This window comes from Oncorhynchus tshawytscha, linkage group LG19 (genome assembly GCF_018296145.1).
Source record: "Oncorhynchus tshawytscha isolate Ot180627B linkage group LG19, Otsh_v2.0, whole genome shotgun sequence".
NCBI lineage: Eukaryota > Metazoa > Chordata > Actinopteri > Salmoniformes > Salmonidae > Oncorhynchus > Oncorhynchus tshawytscha.
Window position 1 is genome coordinate 59,880,528 of NC_056447.1, and position 22,797 is coordinate 59,903,324.

At 43.5% G+C, this 22,797-nt stretch overlaps 1 protein-coding gene across 1 annotated transcript in view; it reads left to right on the plus strand.

The window, feature by feature from the left end:
• vwf (von Willebrand factor) overlaps nucleotides 1-22,797 on the plus strand; it is a 189,697-nt gene that overhangs the window by 49,866 nt on the left and 117,034 nt on the right. Inside the window, 6 exon segments of the mRNA XM_042302000.1 lie at nucleotides 2,364-2,467; nucleotides 5,870-6,008; nucleotides 20,768-20,902; nucleotides 21,012-21,158; nucleotides 21,752-21,892; nucleotides 22,304-22,402. Coding sequence (XP_042157934.1) covers nucleotides 2,364-2,467; nucleotides 5,870-6,008; nucleotides 20,768-20,902; nucleotides 21,012-21,158; nucleotides 21,752-21,892; nucleotides 22,304-22,402 — 765 coding nt within the window.

Here is a 22,797-nt window from a genome sequence, read left to right on the forward strand (position 1 = left end):
TGTTTCCAGAGTTTTGTCTGTACTCTGATCCTGTTTCCAGAGTTTTGTCTGTACCCGGCCTCTGTTTCCAGAGTTTGGTCTGTACCCGGCCCCTGTTTCCAGAGTTTGGTCTGTACCCGGCCCCTGTTTCCAGAGTTTGTCTGTATACTGACCCTGGTTCCAGGGTTTGGTCTGTACCCTGACCCTGTTTCCAGAGTTTGGTCTGTATACTGTCCCTGTTTCCAGAGTTTGGTCTGTACCCTGACCCTGTTTCCAGAGTTTGGTCTGTATACTGACCCTGGTTCCAGGGTTTGGTCTGTATCCTAACCCTGGTTCCAGAGTTGTCTGTACCCTGACCATGGTTCCAGATTTAGATCTGTACCCTTACCCTGTTCCACAGAATTTGGTATTGTTCCTGAATGTGGTCCCCAGAGTTTGGTCTGTAACCTGACCCTGGTCCACAGAGTTTAGTCTGTACCCTTACCCTGGTTCCAGAGTTTGGTCTGTATCCTGACCCTGGTTCCAGAGTTGTCTGTACCCTGACCCTGTTTCCAGAGTTTTGTCTGTACTCTGATCCTGTTTCCAGAGTTTTGTCTGTACCCGGCCTCTGTTTCCAGAGTTTGGTCTGTACCCGGCCCCTGTTTCCAGAGTTTGGTCTGTACCCGGCCCCTGTTTCCAGAGTTTGTCTGTATACTGACCCTGGTTCCAGGGTTTGGTCTGTACCCTGACCATGTTTCCAGAGTTTGGTCTGTATACTGTCCCTGTTTCCAGAGTTTGGTCTGTACCCTGACCCTGTTTCCAGAGTTTGGTCTGTATACTGACCCTGGTCCCAGAGTTTGGTCTGTACCCTGACCCTGTTTCCAGAGTTTGGTCTGTATACTGTCCCTGTTTCCAGAGTTTGGTCTGTACCCTGACCCTGTTTCCAGAGTTTGGTCTGTATACTGACCCTGGTCCCAGAGTTTTTAAATGTTTTATTTATTTTTATGTAATTAACAAGGCAAGTCAGTGACGCTACCCATCCCGTTACCGGGATAATTGTCATCAGCAACCGCTGAATAGCATTGCGCCACATTCAAATAATATTACAAAAAAATATTCATATTCATGAAATCACAAGTGCAATATTGCAAAACACAGTTTAGCCTTTTGTTAATCCATCTGTCGTCTCAGATTTTGAAATCATGCTTTACAGCGAACGCAATCCAAGCGTTTGAGTAAGTTTATCGACAGCATCGCATAACATTATGTACACTAAGCATTAAGTAGCTAGGTCACGAAAATCAGAAAAGCAATTCCTTTGATGATCTTCGGATGTTTTTACTCACGAGACTCCCAGTTACACAACAAATGTTCCTTTTGTTCCATAAAGATTATTTTTATACCCAAAATACCAACGTTTGTTTGTCGCGTTATGTTCAGAAATCCACAGGAAAGAGTGGTCATGACAATGCAGACGTATATTCCAACTAATATCCATAATGTCCACAGAAACATGTCAAACGTTTTTTATAATCAATCCTCAAGTTGTTTTTAAAATATACATTCGATAATATATCAACCGAGTGTGTAGCTTTTTCAATAACAGCGGGAGAAACATTGGCCAATTTACTCAGTTGCGCAAAATTCACTCTGAGAGCCCCCACCTATCCACTTACGCAATGTGATCCTTCACGCTCATTTTTCAAAATAAAAGCCTGAAACTGTCTAAAGACTGTTGACACCTTAGGGAAGCCATAGAAAAAGGAATCTGGTTGATATCCCTTTAAATGGAGGATAGGCATGCTTAGGAACAGAGAGGTTTCAAAATAAGAGGCACTTCCTGATTGGATTTTCCTCACTGAATCCAACGTGATTTAAGTCAACAAGTGGATTTTGCAGCCCTCAAACAGGAAATAGATGGCTGTAAAGGAGATCCTCAGGTGGGCGGGGCATGCACGTTTCTAGTATTATGTAATGTTTCATGTTTTGTTTGGACCCCATGAAGAGTAGCTGCTGATTAGCAACAGCTAATGGGGATCCTAACAAAATACAACACCAAATAAATACTGTTTCAGTCTGGCCTGTATCCTCGGCAGTCTCTGTCCAAATGGCACGGTCCGTATCCCTGACCTCTAACCCTGACCTTGACACTAACCTACGTCCTAGTCAAGGTCTGTGTCTGTCTGACAGTCTGTCTGTCTGTCTGTCTGTCTGTCTGTCTGTCTGTCTGTCTGTCTGTCTGTCTGTCTGTCTGTCTGTCTGTCTGTCTGTCTGTCTGTCTGTCAGGGTGTGAACTAAGTGATAGATACATGTAACTGATTGGCCAGAGAGTCCAGCCACCAGTCACCTGGTCAGTCCCTGTTTTAAAAAATGGTTTTAAAAACTTAATTGATTGTTTGATTCAGGTTCGACATAGGAGAGAGTGCATCACTCCAGAGCAGTGTCCGTGTTACCATAACAACAGAGCCTATGCACCTGGACAGAGCATCAATATGGACTGTAACACCTGGTACGTACCTTAATTAGATGTACCTTATTTAAAACCTGGTAAGTACCTGGTTTAAAACATACCGTAACACCTGGTATGTACAGTTGAAGTCAGAAGTTTACATACACTTAGGATGGAGTCATTAAAACTCGTTTTTGGCAAGTCGGTTAGGACAGCTACTTTGTGCAGGGACACGTTATTTTTCAACAATTGTTTACAGACAAATTATTTAACTTATAATTTACTGTATCACAATTCCTGGGTGTAAAAGTTTAACATACTCTAAGTTGACTGTGCCTTTAACCTCTAGCGACGAGCTATCCCGTATCCGGGAGCGTAATCATAGCCTCAAGCTCATTACCATAACGCAACGTTTCCTATTCATGAAAATCGCAAATGAAATGAAATAAATATATTCAAACACAAGCTTAGCCTTTTGTTAACAACACTGTCATCTCAGATTTTCAAAATATGCGTTACAGCCAACGCTAGACAAGCATTTGTGTAAGTTTAGCATAGCATAATGCTATGCTAGGCTGTGCTGGCAGCAGGCAACATTTTCACGAAAATAAGAAAAGCAACCCAATTAAATCATTTACCTTTGAAGAACTTCAGATGCTTTCACTCAGGAGACTCCCAGTTAGATAGCAAATGTTCCTTTTTTTCAAAAATAATATTTTTGTAGGCGAAAAAACGTCACGTTTGTTCATCCTGCTTGGCTGAGAAATCGACAGAAAAATACTTAAACTATAATGCATTAGCATAACACAACGTTTTCTATTCATGAAAATCGCAAATGAAATGAAATAAATATATTGGCTCACAAGCTTAGCCTTTTGTTAACAACACTGTCATCTCAGATTTTCAAAATATGCTTTACAACCATAGCTACACAAGCATTTGTGTAAGAGTATTGATAGCTAGCATAGCATTAAGCCTAGCATTCAGCAGGCAACATTTTCACAAAAACAAGAAAAGCATTCAAATAAAATCATTTACCTTTGAAGAACTTCGGATGTTTTCAATGAGGAGACTCTCAGTTAGATAGCAAATATTCAGTTTTCCCAAAAAGATTACTTGTGTAGGAGAAATCGCTCCGTTTTATTCATCACGTTTGGCTAAGAAAGAAATCTGAAAATGCAGTCTCTACAACGCCGAACTTTTTACCAAATTAACTCCATAATATCGACGGAAACATGGCAAACGTTGTTTAGAATCAATCCTCAAGGTGTTTTTCACATATCTATTCGATGATAAATCATTCGTGGCAGCTGTGTTTCTCCTCGAAGCAAACGAAAAATACACGTAGCTGGAGATTACGCAATAATTGCAACGGAGGACCCCAAGCGGCCACCTGGTAGATGTAGTCTCTTAAGGTCAATCTTCCAATGATTTGCCTACAAATACGTCACAATGCTGCAGACACCTTGGGGAAACGACAGAAAGTTTAGGCTCATTCCTGGCGCATTCACAGCCATATAAGGAGACATTGGAACACAGCGCATTGAAAATCTGGCGCACTTCCTGTATGACATTTCATCTTGGTTTCGCCTGTAGAATTAGTTCTGTGGCACTCACAGACATTATCTTTGCAGTTTTGAGTGTTTTCTTTCCAAAGCTGTCAATTATATGCATAGTCGAGCATCTTTTCGTGACAAAATATCTTGTTTAAAACGGGAACGTTTTTCATCCAAAAATTTTAATAGCACCCCCTAATGCATATCTGGTTAAACAGCTTGGAAAATTCCAGAAAATGATGTCATGGCTTTAGAGGCTTCTGATAGGCTAATTGACATCATTTGAGTCAATAGGAGGTGTGCCTGTGGATATATTTCAAGGCCTACCTTCAAACGCAGTGCCTCTTTGCTTGACATCATAGGAAAATCAAAAGAAATCAGCTAAGACATCAGGAAAAAAATTGTAGACCTCCACAAGTCTGGTTCATTCTTGGGAGAAATGTCCAAATGCCTGAAGGTACCATGTTCATCTGTACAAACAATAGTATGCAAATATAAACACCATGGGACCGCACAGCCGGTCAGGATGGAGACGCGTTCTGTCTCCTAGAGATCAACGTACTTTGGTGCAAAAAGTGCAAATAAATCCCAGGACAACAGCAAAGGACGTTAAGATGCTGGAGGAAACATGTACAAAAGTATATATATCCACAGTAAAACGAGTCCTATATCGACATAATCTGAAAGGCCAGTCAGCAAGGCAGAAGCCACTATTCCAAAACCAACATAGAAAATCCAGACTACGGTTTGCAACTGCACATAGGGACAAAGATCATACTTTTTGGAGAAATGTCCTCTGGTCTGATGAAACAAAAATAGAACTGTTTGGCCATAATGACCATCGTTATGTTTGGAGGAAAAAAGGGGAAGCTTGCAGCTGAAGAACACCATCCCCACCGTGAAGCACGGGGGTGGTAGCATCATGTTGTGGAGGAGGGACTGGTGCACTTCACAAAATAGATAGATTTATGAGAAAGGAAAACAACATCTCAAGACATCAGTCAGGAAGTTTTTCTCTACTATTATTCTGACATTTCACATTCTTAAAATAAAGTGGTGATCCTAACCCTAACTGACCTAAGAAGTTTTACTAGGATTACATTTCAGGAATTGTGAAAACTGAGTTTAAATGTATTTGGCTAAGGTGTACGTAAATTTACGACTTTAACTGTAAATGGCTTAGACCATACATAACAATATCACCTGGTATGTACCTTGTTGAGACCTTATATAACAATATCACTTGGTATGGACCTTGTTGAGACCATACCTAACGTAACAATATCACCTGGTATGCACCTTGTTGAGACCTTACCTAACGTAACAATATCACCTGGTATGCACCTTGTTGAGACCATATATAACAATATCACTTGGTATGCACCTTGTTGAGACCATATATAACAATATCACCTGGTATGCACCTTGTTTGTGACCATACATAACAATATCACCTGGTATGCACCTTGTTGAGACCATACCTAACGTAACAATATCACCTGGTATGCACCTTGTTGAGACCATATATAACAATATCACCTGGTATGCACCTTGTTGAGACCATATATACCAATATCACCTGGTATGCACCTTGTTGAGACCATATATAACATTATCACCTGGTATGCATCTTGTTGAGACCATATATAACAATATCACCTGGTATGCACCTTGTTGAAACCATACCTAACGTAACAATATCACCTGGTATGCACCTTGTTGAGACCATATATAACAATATCACCTGGTATGCACCTTGTTGAGACCATATATAACAATATCACCTGGTATGCACCTTGTTGAGACCATATATAACAATATCACCTGGTATGCACCTTGTTGAGACCATACCTAACGTAACAATCATCCACATCGTTCTCTGATGTTGTGTTTGTGTCCTGTGCAGTATGTGTGAGAACAGACATTGGAGCTGTACAGCGCACGTGTGTGATGGTGTTTGTCGTACAGTGGGAGAGGGACATTACATCACCTTCGACGGTCTCCAGTACTCCTTCCCTGGACTTTGTCAGTACGTCCTGGTGCAGGTCAGTGTGTGGTACTGTGTGTTATCGTGTGTGTCATGCCTGGTACTTGTCTCAAAGTTGTTAAGTAATCATGATGTCAACCCTCTCTCTCTGTCCACCTCTCCATCTTCCCTCCCCCCACTCTCTCTTGGTGTCTTCTTCTCTCTAATTCCACCTCCCTAACTCTCTCCATCCTCTCTCTCTCTCTCCTTCCACAACCTCCATTCTCTCTGTCCCTCCATCTCTCTCCCTCCAACTTTCCATCTCTCCCCCTATTCTCTATGACTGTCCCTCTGTCTCACTCCATCCAACTCCCTCTCTCCCTCCCTCTCTCTCTCCAACTCACTCCACCTCTTCAAATCAAATCAAATCAAGTCAAATGTATTTGTATAGCCCTTCGTATATCAGCTGATGTCTCAAAGTTCTGTACAGTAACCCAGCCTAAAACCCAAAACAGCAAGCAATGCAGGTGTAGAAGCACGGTGGCTAGGAAAAACTCCCTAGAAAGGCCAAAACCTAAGAAGAAACCTAGAGAGGAACCAGGCTATGTGGGGTGGCCAGTCCTCTTCTGGCTGTGCCGGGTGGAGATTATAACAGAACATGGCCAAGATGTTCAAATGTTCATAAATGACCAGCATGGTCAAATAATAATAATCACAGGCAGAACAGTTGAAACTGGAGCAGCAGCACGGCCAGGTGGACTGGGGACAGCAAGGAGTCATCATGCCCGCTAGTCCTGAGGCATGGTCCTAGGGCTCAGGTCCTCCGAGAGAGAGAAAGAAAGAGAGAAAGGGAGAATGAGAGAGAGCATACTTAAATTCACACAGGACACCGGATAGGACAGGAGAAGTATTCCAGATATAACAAACTGACCCTAGCCCCCCGACACATAAACTACTGCAGCATAAATACTGGAGGCTGAGACAGGAGGGGTCAGGAGACACTGTGGCCCCATCCGAGGACACCCCCGGACAGGGCCAAACAGGAAGGATATAACCCCATCCACTTTGCCAAAGCACAGCCCCCACACCACTAGAAGGATATCTTCAACCACCAACTTACGATCCTGAGACAAGGCCGAGTATAGCCCACAAAGATCCACGCCACGGCACAACCCAAGGGGGGGCACCAACCCAGACAGGAAGATCACAACAGTGACTCAACCCACTCAAGTGACGCACCCCTCCTAGGGACGGTATAAAAGAGCCCTAGTAAGCCAGTGACTCAGCCCCTGTAATAGGGTTAGAGGCAGAGAATCCCAGTGGAAAGAGGGGAACCGGCCAGGCAGAGACAGCAAGGGTGGTTCGTTGCTCCAGGGCCTTTCCGTTCACCTTCACACTTCTGGGCCAGACTACACTCAATCATATGACCCACTGAAGAGATGAGTCTTCAGTAAAGACTTAAAGGTTGAGACCGAGTTTGCGTCTCTCACATGGGTAGGCAGACCATTCCATAAAAATGGAGCTCTATAGGAGAAAGCCCTGCCTCCAGCTGTTTGCTTAGAAATTCTAGGGACAATTAGGAGGCCTGCGTCTTGTGATCGTAGCGTACGTGTAGGTATGTACGGCAGGACCAAATCAGAGAGCTAGGTAGGAGCAAGCCCATGCTTTGTAGGTTAGCAGTAAAACCTTGAAAACAGCCCTTGCCTTGACAAGAAGCCAGTGTAGGGAGACTAGAACTGGAGTAATATGATAAAATTTGGGGGTTCTAGTCAGGATTCTAGCAGCCGTATTTAGCACTAACTGAAAATTATTTAGTGCTAAATCCGGGTAGACGGAAAGTAGAGCATTGCAGTAGTCTAACCTAGAAGTGACAAAAGCATGGATTAATTTTTCTGCATCATTTTTGGACAGAAAGTTTCTGATTTTTGCAATGTTACGTAGATGGAAAAAAGCTGTCCTTGAAACAGTCTTGATATGTCTTCAAAAGAGCGATCAGGGTCCAGAGTAACGCCAAGGTCCTTCACAGTTTTATTTGAGACGACTGTCCAACCATTAAGATTAATTGTCAGATTCAACAGAAGATCTCTTTGTTTCTTGGGACCTAGAACAAGCATCTCTGCTTTGTCCGAGTTTAAAAGTAGAACATTTGCAGCCATCCACTTCCTTATGTCTGAAACACATGCTTCTAGCGAGGGCAATTTTGGGGCTTCACCATGTTTCATTGAAATGTACAGCTGTGTGTCATCTGCATAGCAGTGAAAGTTAACATTATGTTTCGAATGACATCCCCAAGAGGTAAAATATACAGTGAAAACAATAGTAGTCCTAAAACGGAACCTTGAGGAACACCGAAATTTACAGTTGATTTGTCAGAGGACAAACCATTGACAGAGACAAACTGAAATCTTTCCAACAGATAAGATCTAAACCAGGCCAGAACTTGTCGTGTAGACCAATTTGGGTTTCCAATCTCTCCAAAAGAATGTGGTGATTGATGGTATCAAATGCAGCACTAAGGTCTAGGAGCACGAGGACAGATGCTTACGCTCGGTCTGATGCCATTAAAATGTCATTTACCACCTTCACAAGTGCAGTCTCAGTGCTATGATTGGGTTTAAAACCAGACTGAAGCATTTCGTATACATTGTTTGTCTTCAGGAAGGCAGTGAGTTACTGAGCAAAAGCCTTTTCAAATTTTTTTGAGAGGAATGGAAGATTCGATATAGGCCGATAGTCTTTTATATTTTCTGGGTCAAGGTTTGGCTTTTTCAAGAGAGGCTTTATTACTGCCACTTTTCGTGAGTTTGGTACACATCCGGTGGATAGAGAGCCATTTATTATGTTCAACATAGGAGGGCCAAGCACAGGAAGCAGCTCTTTCAGTAGTTTAGTTGGAATAGGGTCCAGTATGCACCTGAAGGTTTAGAGGCCATTATTATTTTCATCATTGTGTCAAGAGATATAGTACTTAAACACTTGAGTGTCTCTCTTGATCCTAGGTCCTGACAGAGTTGTGTAGACTCAGGACAACTGAGCTTTGAAGGAATACGCAGATTTAAAGAGGAGTCTGTAATTTGCTTTCTAATAGTCATGATCTTTTCCTCAAAGAAGTTCATGAATTTATTACTGCTGAAGTGAAAGTCATCCTCTCTTGGGGAATGCTGCTTTTTAGTTAGCTTTGCGACAGTATCAAAAATGAATTTCGGATTGTTCTTATTTTCCTCAATTAAAGTTGGAAAAATGGGATGATCGAGCAGCAGTAAGGGCTCTTTGATACTGTACGGTAACGTCATTCCAAGCTAGTCGGAAGACTTCCAGTTTGGTGTGGCGCCATTTCCGTTCCAATTTTCTGGAAGCTTGCTTTAGAGCTCGGGTTTTTTCTGTGTACCAGGGAGCTAGTTTCTTATGAGATTTTTTTTTAGTTTTTAGGGGTGCAACTGCATCTAGGGTATTGCGCAAGGTTAAATTGAGTTCCTCAGTTAGGTGGTTAACTGATTTTTGTCCTCTGGCATCCTTGGGAGCCTGGAGGGACATCAAGGAATCTTTGTGTTGTCTTTGAATTTATAGCACGACTTTTGATATTCCTTGGTTGGGTCTGAGCAGATTATTTGTTGCCATTGCAAACGTAATAAAATGGTGGTCCGATCGTCCAGGATTATGAGGAAAAACATTAAGATCCACAACATTTATTCCATGGGACAAAACTAGGTCCAGAGTATGACTGTGACAGTGAGTAGGTCCAGAGACATGTTGGACAAAACCCACTTAGTCGATGATGGCTCCGAAAGCCTTTTGGAGTGTGTCTGTGGACTTTTCCATGTGAATATTAAAGTCACCAAAAATTTGAAAATTATCTGCTATGACTACAAGGTCCGATAGGAAGTCGGGGAACTCAATGAGGAATGCTGTATACGGCCCAGGAGGCCTGTAAACAGTAGCTATAAAAAGTGATTGAGTAGGCTGCATAGATTTCATGACTACAAGCTCAAAAGACGAAAACATAATTTTTTATTTTTGTAAATTGAAATTTGCTATCGTAAATGTTAGCAACACCTCTGCCTTTGCGGGATGCACGGGGGGGGATATGGTCACAAGTGTAGCCAGGAGGTGAGGCCTCATTTAACACAGTACATTCATCAGGCTTAAGCCATGTTTCAGTCAGGCCAATCATATCAAGATTATGATCAGTGATTAGTTCATTGACTATAATTGCCTTTGAAGTAAGGGATCTAACATTAAGTAGCCCTATTTTGAGATGTGAGGTATCATGATCTCTTTCAATAATGACAGGAAGGGAGGAGGTCTTTATCCTTGTGAGATTGCTAAGGCGAACACCGCCATGTTTAGTTTTGCCCAATCTAGGTCGAGGCACAGACACGGTCTCAATGGGGATAGCTGAGCTGACTACGCTGACTGTGCTGGTGGCAGACTCCACTATGCTGGCAGGCAGGCTAACAGCCTCCTCCTTGTCCTGCACCCTATTTCATTGTGGAGCTAGAGGAGTTAGAGCCCTGTCTATGTTGGTAGATACGATGAGAGCACCCCTCCAGCTAGGATGGAGTCCGTCACTCCTCAGCAGGTCAGGCTTGGTCCTGTTTGTGGGTGAGTCCCAGAAAGAGGGCCAATTATCTACAAATTCTTTCTTTTGGGAGGTGCAGAAAACAGTTTTCAACCAGCGATTGAGTTGTGAGACTCTGCTGTAGAGCTCATCACTCCCCCTAACTGAGAGGGGGCCAGAGACAATTACTCGATGCCGACACATCTTTCTAGCTGATTTACACGCTGAAGCTATGTTGCACTTGGTGATCTCTGACTGTTTCATCCTAACATCGTTGGTGCCTACGTGGATAACAATATCTCTATACTCTCTACACTCGCCAGTTTTAGCTTTAGCCAGCACCATCTTCAGATTAGCCTTAACGTCGGTAGCCCTACCCCCTGGTGAACAATGTATGATCGCTGGATGATTCGTTTTAAGTCTACTACTGCGGGTAATGACTAGGGTTTTCAATTTGTCAGCATTTCCCTCCAGAAACCGTGAGAAAGTTGTCCGGCTGCGGGGACCGTGTGAGGGGATTTATACTAACGTTATTATCTGTACTAACGTACTGGTGGCACAGACGCTGTTTCATCCTTTCCTACACTGAAATTACCCTTGCCTAACGATTGCGTCTGAAGCTGGGCTTATAGCACAGCTATCCTCGCAGTAAGGCGAGTACAGCGACTGCAATTAGAAGGCATCATGTTAATGTTACTACTTAGCTTCGGCTGTTGGAGGTCCTGACGAACCATGTCCAGATAAAGCATCCGGAGTGAAAAAGTTGAATGGAAAAAAAAAAGTTGAGGGAAAAACCAAAAATATAAACGGTAATTAAAAAGTAAAAAACGTAAAGTTGTCAGGTAGGAAAGTAAGGTTGACAACAAAACGCACAGCAACATGTAAACAAGTCTTCATCTCTCTCTTTCTCCCTCCACCTCTCTCTCCTTCCATCTCTCTCTCTCCCTCCACCTATCTCAATCCCTCCTCTTCCCTCTCCCCCTCCACCTCATCCAATTCCCCCTCCTCCCTCTCTCCCTCCACCTCTCCCTTTTCCCTCCTCCTCCCTCTCTCCCTCCACCTCTCCCTTTTCCCTCCACCTATCTCAATCCCTCCTCCACCCTCCCTCTCTTCCTCCACCTCACTCTCTCTTCCTCCACCTCTCTCTTTCTACCTCCACCTCTCTCTTACTCCCTACACCTCTCTCTCTTCCTCCACCTCCCTCTCTCTCCCTCCACCTCGCTCTCTCTCCCTTCACCTCTCACTCTCCCTCCACCTCTCTCTCTCTCTCTCCTCTCTCTCCACCTCCCTCACTCTCTCCAAATCTCTCTCTTTCTCTCTCAATCTCTCTTCCTCCACATATCTCTCTCTCTCCCTCTCTCGCTCTCTCCTCTCCCTCTCTCCCTCCCTCCACTTCTCTCTCCCTCCACCTATCTCAATTCAATTAAATTCAATTCAATTGGATCCAAGATGGCGTAGCAGTAAGTCGTCCTGTCTCGTCGTGTCCCTTGTATATATATCGTTTATTTTTCGTTTTTTACATATTTTTCTTCGCATATCTCTTCAAAAACATTTTGCTAAACCTAAGCTTCCAAATACTCTCCTGCAACCCGCCTCACCCAATGTAGCTATTTTTCCTAAAGTATTTATATTTACTTCGGAACCGGAACCCCTCAACTGAAGCTAGCCAGCTAACCACCAGCTATGCTAGCGGTCTTCAGCTAACCGGTCATCAGCTAAGCTAACCTTTAGCTCGGAAAGCTCTCGCCAGCTCGAACAACGCGACTCTAACCAGAGCATAACGGACCTATTTATTTTTCATCCCCGGATTCACCCCCGGATTCCCACCGCAAACGGAACATTTTTCAGCTGGATCTTCACAACTAGCTATCTAGCTAAACCGCAACCCCGGATGATTACTCCTAGCTAGCACTTCCACCCACTTAGCGTGAAGCTAGCCCGGCCAGCGCACCTGTACTACCACCGTAGCATACTCCTGGGCTACAATACCCGGGCCCACGACCGGTCTATCGATGTCACCGCATGAAGAGGAATAAACAGACTCACCCCATCGCGACGTCCCCCAAAGGCCAACTCTCTAGCCCTCGCTATCTCCCTGCTTGCTAAACTCGGCCTGCTAACTGCTAGCTTGTCTAGCCCCGGTCCGCTAACCGCTACCTTGTTTAGCCTGGGCCTACGAACTGTTAGCTTGTTAGCACAGGCCTGCTAACCGTCTGAATCGCCGCGTCCCAAACACTCACCGGACCCATATTTACTTTCTATCTCTTCTTGATTTTTAATCTGTTTATACCTTTCCGGAAACCTGCCTCACCCAATGTGATACGGAATCGCTATTATTTTTAATTTTTAGAACACACTCAAGAACCTCCAGAAGCTAACCAGCTAACTAGCTACAAGCTATTTAGTCATTGTTAACTTTTTTCAACCTGGATAACACTCGCCAGTCCAGCTTCCCTGCCCCATCCACCGCTGCCCCTGGACACTGATCTCTTGGCTACATAGCTGATGCACTCTGGACTGTCCATTAATCACGGTACCCCATTCTGCTTGTTTATGTTTTATCTGTCGGCCCCGTTGCCTAGTCAACGCCATTTTACCTGCTGTTGTTGTGCTAGCTGATTAGCTGTTGTCTCACCTACTGTTTTAGCTAGCTTTCCCAATTCAACACCTGTGATTACTGTATGCCTCGCTGTATGTCTCTCTCAAATGTCAATATGCCTTGTATACTGTTGCTCAGGTTAGTTATCATTGTTCTAGTTCACAATGGAGCCCCTAGTTCTACTCTTCATACCCCTGATAACTCCTTTGTCCCACCTCCCACACATGCGGTGACCTCACCCATTACAACCAGCATGTCCAGAGACACAACCTCTCTCATCATCACCCAGTGCCTGGGCTTACCTCCGCTGTACCCGCACCCCACCATACCCCTGTCTGCGCATTATGCCCTGAATATATTCTACCATGCCCAGAAACCTGCTCCTCTTATTCTCTGTCCCCAACGCTCAAGGCGACCAGTTTTGATAGCCTTTAGCCGCACCCTCATACTACTCCTTCTCTGTTCCGCGGGTGATGTGGAGGTAAACCCAGGCCCTGCATGTCCCCAGGCACCCTCATTTGTTGACTTCTGTGATCGAAAAAGCCTTGGTTTCATGCATGTCAACATCAGAAGCCTCCTCCCTAAGTTTGTTTTACTCACTGCTCTAGCACACTCTGCTAACCCTGATGTCCTTGCTGTGTCTGAATCCTGGCTCAGGTAGGCCACCAAAAACTCAGAGATTTCCATACCCAACTATAACATCTTCCGTCAAGATAGAACTGCCAAAGGGGGAGGAGTTGCAGTCTACTGCAGAGATAGCCTGCAAAGTAATGTCATACTTTCCAGGTCCATACCCAAACAGTTCGAACTACTAATTTTGAAAATTACTCTCTCCAGAAATAAGTCTCTCACTGTTGCCGCCTGCTACCGACCCCCCTCAGCTCCCAGCTGTGCCCTGGACACCATTTGTGAATTGATCGCCCCCCATCTAGCCTCAGAGTTTGTTCTGTTAGGTGACCTAAATTGGGATATGCTTAACACCCCGCTAGTCTTACAATCTAAGCTAGATGCCCTCAATCTCACACAAATCATCAAGGAACCAACCAGGTACAACCCTAACTCTGTAAACAAGGGCACCCTCATAGACGTCATCCTGACCAACTGGCCCTCCAAATACACCTCCGCTGTCTTCAACCAGGATCTCAGCGATCACTGCCTCATTGCCTGTATCCGCTACGGAGCCGCAGTCAAACGACCACCCCTCATCACTGTCAAACGCTCCCTAAAACACTTCTGTGAGCAGGCCTTTCTAATCGACCTGGCCCGGGTATCCTGGAAGGACATTGACCTCATCCCGTCAGTTGAGGATGCCTGGTCATTCTTTAAAAGTAACTTCCTCACCATTTTAGATAAGCATGCAGAACTAAGAACAGATACAGTCCTTGGTTCACCCCAGACCTGACTGCCATCGACCAGCACAAAAACATCCTGTAGCGGACTCCATTAGCATCGAATAGTCCCCGTGATATGCAACTGTTCAGGGAAGTCCGGAACCAATACACGCAGTCAGTCAGGAAAGCTAAGGCCAGCTTCTTCAGGCAGAAGTTTGCATCCTGTAGCTCCAACTCCAAAAAGTTCTGGGACACTGTGAAGTCCATGGAGAACAAGAGCACCTCCTCCCAGCTGCCCACTGCACTGAGGCTAGGTAACACGGTTACCACCGATAAATCCATGATTATCGAAAACTTCAATAAGCATTTCTCAACGGCTGGCCATGCCTTCCGCCTGGCTATTCCAACCTCGGCCAACAGCTCCGCCCCCCCGGCAGCTCCTCGCCCAAGCCTCTCCAGGTTCTCCTTTACCCATATCCAGATAGCAGATGTTCTGAAAGAGCTGCAAAACCTGGACCCCTACAAATCAGCTGGGCTTGACAATCTGGACCCCCTATTTCTGAAACTATCCTCCGCCATTGTCGCAACCCCTATTACCAGCCTGTTCAACCCCTATTACCAGCCTGCCTCTTTCTCTTTCATATCGTCTGAGATCCCCAAGGATTGGAAAGCTGCCGCAGTCATCCCCCTCTTCAAAGGGGGAGACACCCTGGACCCAAACTGTTACAGACCTATATCCATCCTGCCCTGCCTATCTAAGGTCTTCGAAAGCCAAGTCAACAAACAGGTCACTGACCATCTCGAATCCCACCGTACCTTCTCCGCTGTGCAATCTGGTTTCTGAGCCGGTCACAGGTGCACCTCAGCCACACTCAAGGTACTAAACGATATCATAACCGCCATCGATAAAAGACAGTACTGTGCAGCCGTCTTCATTGACCTTGCCAAGGCTTTCGACTCTGTCAATCACCATATTCTTATCGGCAGACTCAGTAGCCTCGGTTTTTCGGATGACTGCCTTGCCTGGTTCACCAATTACTTTGCAGACAGAGTTCAGTGTGTCAAATCGGAGGGCATGCTGTCCGGTCCTCTGGCAGTCTCTATGGGGGTGCCACAGGGTTCAATTCTCGGGCCGACTCTTTTCTCTGTATATATCAATGATGTTGCTCTTGCTGCGGGCGATTCCCTGATCCACCTCTATGCAGACGACACCATTCTATATACTTTCGGCCCGTCATTGGACACTGTGCTATCTAACCTCCAAACAAGCTTCAATGCCATACAACACTCCTTCCGTGGCCTCCAACTGCTCTTAAACGCTAGTAAAACCAAATGCATGCTTTTCAACCGATCGCTGCCTGCACCCGCATGCCCGACTAGCATCACCACCCTGGATGGTTCCGACCTTGAATATGTGGACATCTATAAGTACCTAGGTGTCTGGCTAGACTGCAAACTCTCCTTCCAGACTCATATCAAACATCTCCAATCGAAAATCAAATCAAGAGTCGGCTTTCTATTCCGCAACAAAGCCTCCTTCACTCACGCCGCCAAGCTTACCCTAGTAAAACTGACTATCCTACCGATCCTCGACTTCGGCGATGTCATCTACAAAATGGCTTCCAACACTCTACTCAGCAAACTGGATGCAGTCTATCACAGTGCCATCCATTTTGTCACTAAAGCACCTTATACCACCCACCACTGCGACCTGTATGCTCTAGTCGGCTGGCCCTCGTTACATATTCTTCGCCAGACCCACTGGCTCCAGGTCATCTACAAGTCCATGCTAGGTAAAGCTCCGCCTTATCTCAGTTCACTGGTCACGATGGCAACACCCATCCGTAGCACACGCTCCAGCAGGTGTATCTCACTGATCATCCCTAAAGCCAACACCTCATTTGGCCGCCTTTCGTTCCAGTACTCTGCTGCCTGTGACTGGAACGAATTGCAAAAATCGCTGAAGTTGGAGACTTTTATCTCCCTCACCAACTTCAAACATCAGCAATCTGAGCAGCTAACCGATCGCTGCAGCTGTACATAGTCTATTGGTAAATAGCCCACTCATTTTCACCTACCTCATCCCCATACTGTTTTTATTTATTTACTTTTCTGCTCTTTTGCACACCAATATCTCTACCTGTACATGACCATCTGATCATTTATCACTCCAGTGTTAATCTGCAAAATTGTAATTATTCGCCTACCTCCTCATGCCTTTTGCACACATTGTATATAGACTCCCCCCTTTGTTTTCTACTGTGTTATTGACTTGTTAATTGTTTATTCCATGTGTAACTCTGTGTTGTCTGCCCACACTGCCATGCTTTATCTTGGCCAGGTCGCAGTTGCAAATGAGAACTTGTTCTCAACTAGCCTACCTGGTTAAATAAAGGTGAAATAAAAATAAATAAATACAAATTCAAGGGGCTTTATTGGCATGGGAAACATGTGTTAACATTGCCAAAGCAAGTGAGGTAGATAATATACAAAAGTGAAATAAACAATAAAAATGAACAGTCAACATTACACATACAGAAGTTTCAAAACAATAAAGACATTACAAATGTCATATGATATATATACAGTGCCTTGCGAAAGTATTCGGCCCCCTTGAACTTTGCGACCTTTTGCCACATTTCAGGCTTCAAACATAAAGATATAAAACTGTATTTTTTGTGAAGAATCAACAACAAGTGGGACACAATCATGAAGTGGAACGACATTTATTGGATATTTCAAACTTTTTTAACAAATCAAAAACTGAAAAATTGGGCGTGTAAAATTATTCAGCCCCTTTACTTTCAGTGCAGCAAACTCTCCCCAGAAGTTCAGTGAGGATCTCTGAATGATCCAATGTTGACCTAAATGACTAATGATGATAAATACAATCCACCTGTGTGTAATCAAGTCTCCGTATAAATGCACCTGCACTGTGATAGTCTCAGAGGTCCGTTAAAAGCGTAGAGAGCATCATGAAGAACATGGAACACACCAGGCAGGTCCGAGATACTGTTGTGAAGAAGTTTAAAGCCGGATTTGGATACAAAAAGATTTCCCGAGCTTTAAACATCCCAAGGAGCACTGTGCAAGCGATAATATTGAAATGGAAGGAGTATCAGACCACTGCAAATCTACCAAGACCTGGCCGTCCCTCTAAACTTTCAGCTCATACAAGGAGAAGACTGATCAGAGATGCAGCCAAGAGGCCCATGATCACTCTGGATGAACTGCAGAGATCTACAGCTGAGGTGGGAGACCCTGTCCATAGGACAACAATCAGTCATATATTGCACAAATCTGGCCTTTACGGAAGAGTGGCAAGAAGAAAGCCATTTCTTAAAGATATCCATAAAAAGTGTTGTTTAAAGTTTGCCACAAGCCACCTGGGAGACACACCAAACATGTGGAAGATGAAACCAAAATTGAACTTTTTGGCAACAATGCAAAACGTTATGTTTGGCGTAAAAGCAACACAGCTCACCACCCTGAACACACCATCCCCACTGTCAAACATGGTGGTGGCAGCATCATGGTTTGGGCCTGCTTTTCTTCAGCAGGAACAGGGAAGATGGTTAAAATTGATGGGAAGATGGATGGAACCAAATACAGGACCATTTTGGAAGAAAACCTGATGGAGTCTGCAAAAGATCTGAGACTGGGACGGAGATTTGTCTTCCAACAAGACAATGATCCAAAACATAAAGCAAAATCTACAATGGAATGGTTCAAAAATAAACATATCCAGGTGTTAGAATGGCCAACTCAAAGTCCAGACCTGAATCCAATCGAGAATCTGTGGAAAGAACTGAAAACTGCTGTTCACAAATGCTCTCCATCCAACCTCACTGACCTCGAGCTGTTTTGCAAGGAGGAATGGGAAAAAATGTCAGTCTCTCGATGTGCAAAACTGATAGAGACATACCCCAAGCGACTTACAGCTGTAATCGCAGCAAAAGGTGGCGCTACAAAGTATTAACTTAAGGGGGCTGAATAATTTTGCACGCCCAATTTTTCAGTTTTTGATTTGTTAAAAAGTTTGAAATATCCAATAAATGTCATTCTACTTCATGATTGTGTCCCCTTGTTGTTGATTCTTCACAAAAAATACAGTTTTATATCTTTATGTTTGAAGCCTGAAATGTGGCAAAAGGTCGCAAAGTTCAAGGGGGCCGAATACTTTCGCAAGGCACTGTATATATATATATATATATATATATATATATATATATATATATATATATATATATATATATACAGTGTTGTAACAAATGGTTAAAGTACACAAGGGAAAATAAATAAGCATAAATATGGGTTGCAACAATAGTACGTAAGTATAAACACCATGGGATCACGCAGTCGTCACACCGCTCAGGATGGAGACTTGTTCTGTCTCCTAGAGATGAACGTACTTTGGTGCGAAAGGTTCAAATCAATCCCAGAACAGCAAAGGACCTTGTGAAGATGCTGGAGAAAACCAGTACAAAAGTATCTATATACAAAGTAAAACGAGTAATATATCTTCATAACCTGAAAGGCCGCTCAACAAAGCAGAAGCCACTGCTCCAAAACCGACATAAAAATTTCCGACTACGGTTTGCAACTGCACAATGGGGACAAAGATCGTACTTTTTTGGAGAAATATCCTCTGGTCTGATGAAACAAAATAGAACTGTTTGGTCATAATGACCATCGTTATGTTTGGAGGAAAAAGGGGGAGGCTTGCAAAACGAAGAACACCATCCCAACAGTGAAGCATGGGGGTGGCAGCATCATGTTGTGGGGGTGCTTTGCTGCAGGAGGGACTGGTGCACTTCACAAAATAGATGGCATCATGAGGGAGGAAAATTATGTGGATATATTTAATCAGCATCTCAAGACATCAGTCAGGAAGTTAAAGCTTGGTCCCAAATGAGCCTTCCAAATGGACAATGAACTCACACATACTTCCAACGTTGTGGCAAAATTGCTTAAGGACAACAAAGTCAAGGTATTGGTATGGCCATCACAAAGCCCTGACCTCAATCCCATAGAGAATTTGTGGGCAGAACTGAAAAAGCGTGTGCAAGCAAGGAGGCTTATTTTGGGAGGCTTGTGGAGCTTGTGAAAGGCTACCCGAAACATTTGTCCCAAGTTAGACGATTTAAAGGCAATGCTACCAAATACTAATTGAGTGTATGTAAACTCCTGACCCACTGGTTATGTGATGAAAGATATTATGAAAGTGATGAAAGATATTAAAGCTGAAATAGCTGAAATATTCTGACAATTCATATTCTTAAAATAAAGTGGTGATCCTAACTGACCTAAAACAGGGAATTTTTACTTAAATTGATTAAATGTCAGGAATTGTGAAAAACGAAATAAATGTATTTGGCTAAGGTGTATGTAAACTTCCGACTTCAACTTTGTTAATGACAGTGGTGTAACGTCTGAAGAAGAGGGAGTGGACCAAAGCGCAGCGTGGTACGTGTCCATGATGTTTATTAAAATCTGAGCACTAGAACAAAATAACAAAGAGCAAAAACGTCAACGAACAGTTCTGTCAGGTGCAGAAACATTAAACAGAAAACAACTACCCACATAACACAGGTGTGATTAATCATCAATCGAAGACAACGATAGACAGCACAAAGAAATAGAAAACATAGAACTAAAGATACTAGAATGCCCACACTAGTCACACCCTGGCCTAACCAAAATAGAGAATAAAACCCTCTCCATGGCCAGGGTGTGAAAAGTGGGGCTTAAGCTGCATCCCTGTCTCACCCCACGACCCTGTGGAAAGAAATGTGTGTGTTTTTTGCCCACTTTAAGCACACTTGTTGTTTGTGTACATGGATTTTATTATGTCTTATGTTTTTCCCCCAACACCACTTTCCATCAATTTGTACAGTAGACCCTCATGCCAAATTGAGTCAAAAGCTCTTTGAAATCAACAAATCATGAGAAGACTTTCCCTTTGTTTTGGTTTGTATGTTTGTAAATAGAGAGTGAACACGTGACCTGTTGTATGGTAATTTGGTAAAAAGCCAATTTGACATTTGCTCAGTACAAGGAAATGTACAAGTCTGCTGTTAATGATAATGCAGAGTATTTTCCCAAGGTTGCTGTTGACGCATATCCCACGGTAGTTATTGGGGTGAAATTTGTCTCTACTTTTGTGGATTGGGGTGATCAGTCCATGGTTCCAAATATTGGGGAAGATGCCAGAGCTAAGGATGATGTTAAAGAATTTAAGCATAGCCAATTGAAATTTGTGGTCTGTATTTTTTATCATTTCATCTCTTTCCCTCCCACCACCTCCCACTCTCTCTCTCTCGATGTCTCCCCTCCCTCTATTTCTCCAGGACCAGTGTGGAGGAGACGAGGGGTCATTCAGGGTGCTTGTGGAGAATGAGGCCTGTGGGGTCGTTGGTCATCGCTGTGCTAAAGCTGTTACAGTCTACTACCAGGGTGGACTCATAACTATGGAGCATGGACAGGTCACACACACACACACACACACACACACACACACACACACACACACACACACACACACACACACACACACACACACACTTAACATAACATCCCCCCCCTCTTCTCCAGGTGAGGATGAAGAAGCCAGTGATGAAGGGTGTTGAGGTGGAGATCATTCGTTCTGGTCAGTTCTTCATCCTGCTGCTGGGGAAACACATCTCTATCAGCTGGGACCTGGGGACCCGCCTGCTGGTACACATCTCCTCACAGTACAGGGTAATACTGCTACTATAATAATACTATACTACTAATGTACTTACTACCACTATACTACTACACTACACTACTAATTTACTACCACCATACTACTACACTACACTACTAATTTACTACTACTACAATACTACTACTACACTAATGTGCTGCTATACAACTACACTACTCTACTACTACTACCATACTATGTCTACTGCTACTATACTACCACAACACTAATATACTACTATACTACCACTATACTACTACTTCACACATATACTACTACTATACAACTAGTATACAAATGTTCTACTGCTATACTACTGTGACACAAATATACTACTGCTATACTAATATGTTACTATACTACTACAGTACTACTATTACACAAATATACTACTACTATACTACTAGACAAATATTCAATATACCACTACTATACTACCACTACACTAATATGCTATTATACTACTACACTGCTACTATTCTACCATATTACTACGATTATACTACTATTACACTGCACTTCATAACTTTCTCCATGATTCTGTGTATTTGTTTCTGTCTGTCTGTGTGTGTGTGTGTGTGTGTGTGTGTGTGTGTGTGTGTAGGAGCGTGTGTGTGGTCTGTGTGGCAACTATGATGGAAACATGAACAACGACCTTCTAAGCAGCAACAACCAGCTGGAGGTCGACTCCACCCACTTTGGAAACTCCTGGAAGGTTAAACCCAGCTGCGCTGATGCAACAAAGGTACACACAAACACACACACAGATATACACACACACACACAAACATAGTCAAACACAGACACAGACAGACAGACACACACAGATGCACACAGACACACACACACACAGAGACAGTGTATAGTATGTGTGTTTCTGTTCAACTTCTTCAGAACTTTAACAACGTGTGTGTGTGTCTCTGTGTGTGTGTGTGTGTGTGTCTCTGTGTATGTCTGCTTGTGTGTCTGTGTGTGTGCGTCTCTGTCTGTCTGTCTGTCTGTCTGTGTGTGTGTGTGTGTGTGTGCGTGCGTGCGTCTCTGTCTGTCTGTCTCTTTGTGTGCGTGTGTGTCTGTATCTGTGTGTGTGTGTGTGTGTGTGTGTGTGTGTGTGTGTGTGTGTGTGTGTGTGTGTGTGTGTGTGTGTGTGTGTGTGTAGCTACCCCCTCCCTGCAGTGATAACATAGTGAGATTGGTGACTGTGGAACAGTCCTGTCGTGTTCTAACCAGTGCCCTCTTCAGAGCCTGCAACAGTCTGGTGAGTCACAAACACACTACATAACACTATTAGAACCTGTAATGAACACTACATAACACTATTACACTCTATATTACCTGTATAACACACACTATACAACGTTCTTATAACCTGTAATAAACACTACATAACACGCTTACAGCCAGTAGTAAACACAACATAACGCTTTTGTAACATATAATGAACACTACATAACACTCTTTTAACCTGTAATAAACCTGTAATAAACACTACACTATTACATATAACCTGCAATAAACACTGCCTAATACAACTACACACTATGTCAGCTGTATAACAGACACACTATTTAATGCTCTTATAACCTGTAAGAAACACTACAGCACTCGTATAACCTGTAATAAACACTATATAACACTTTTATAACCTGTAAT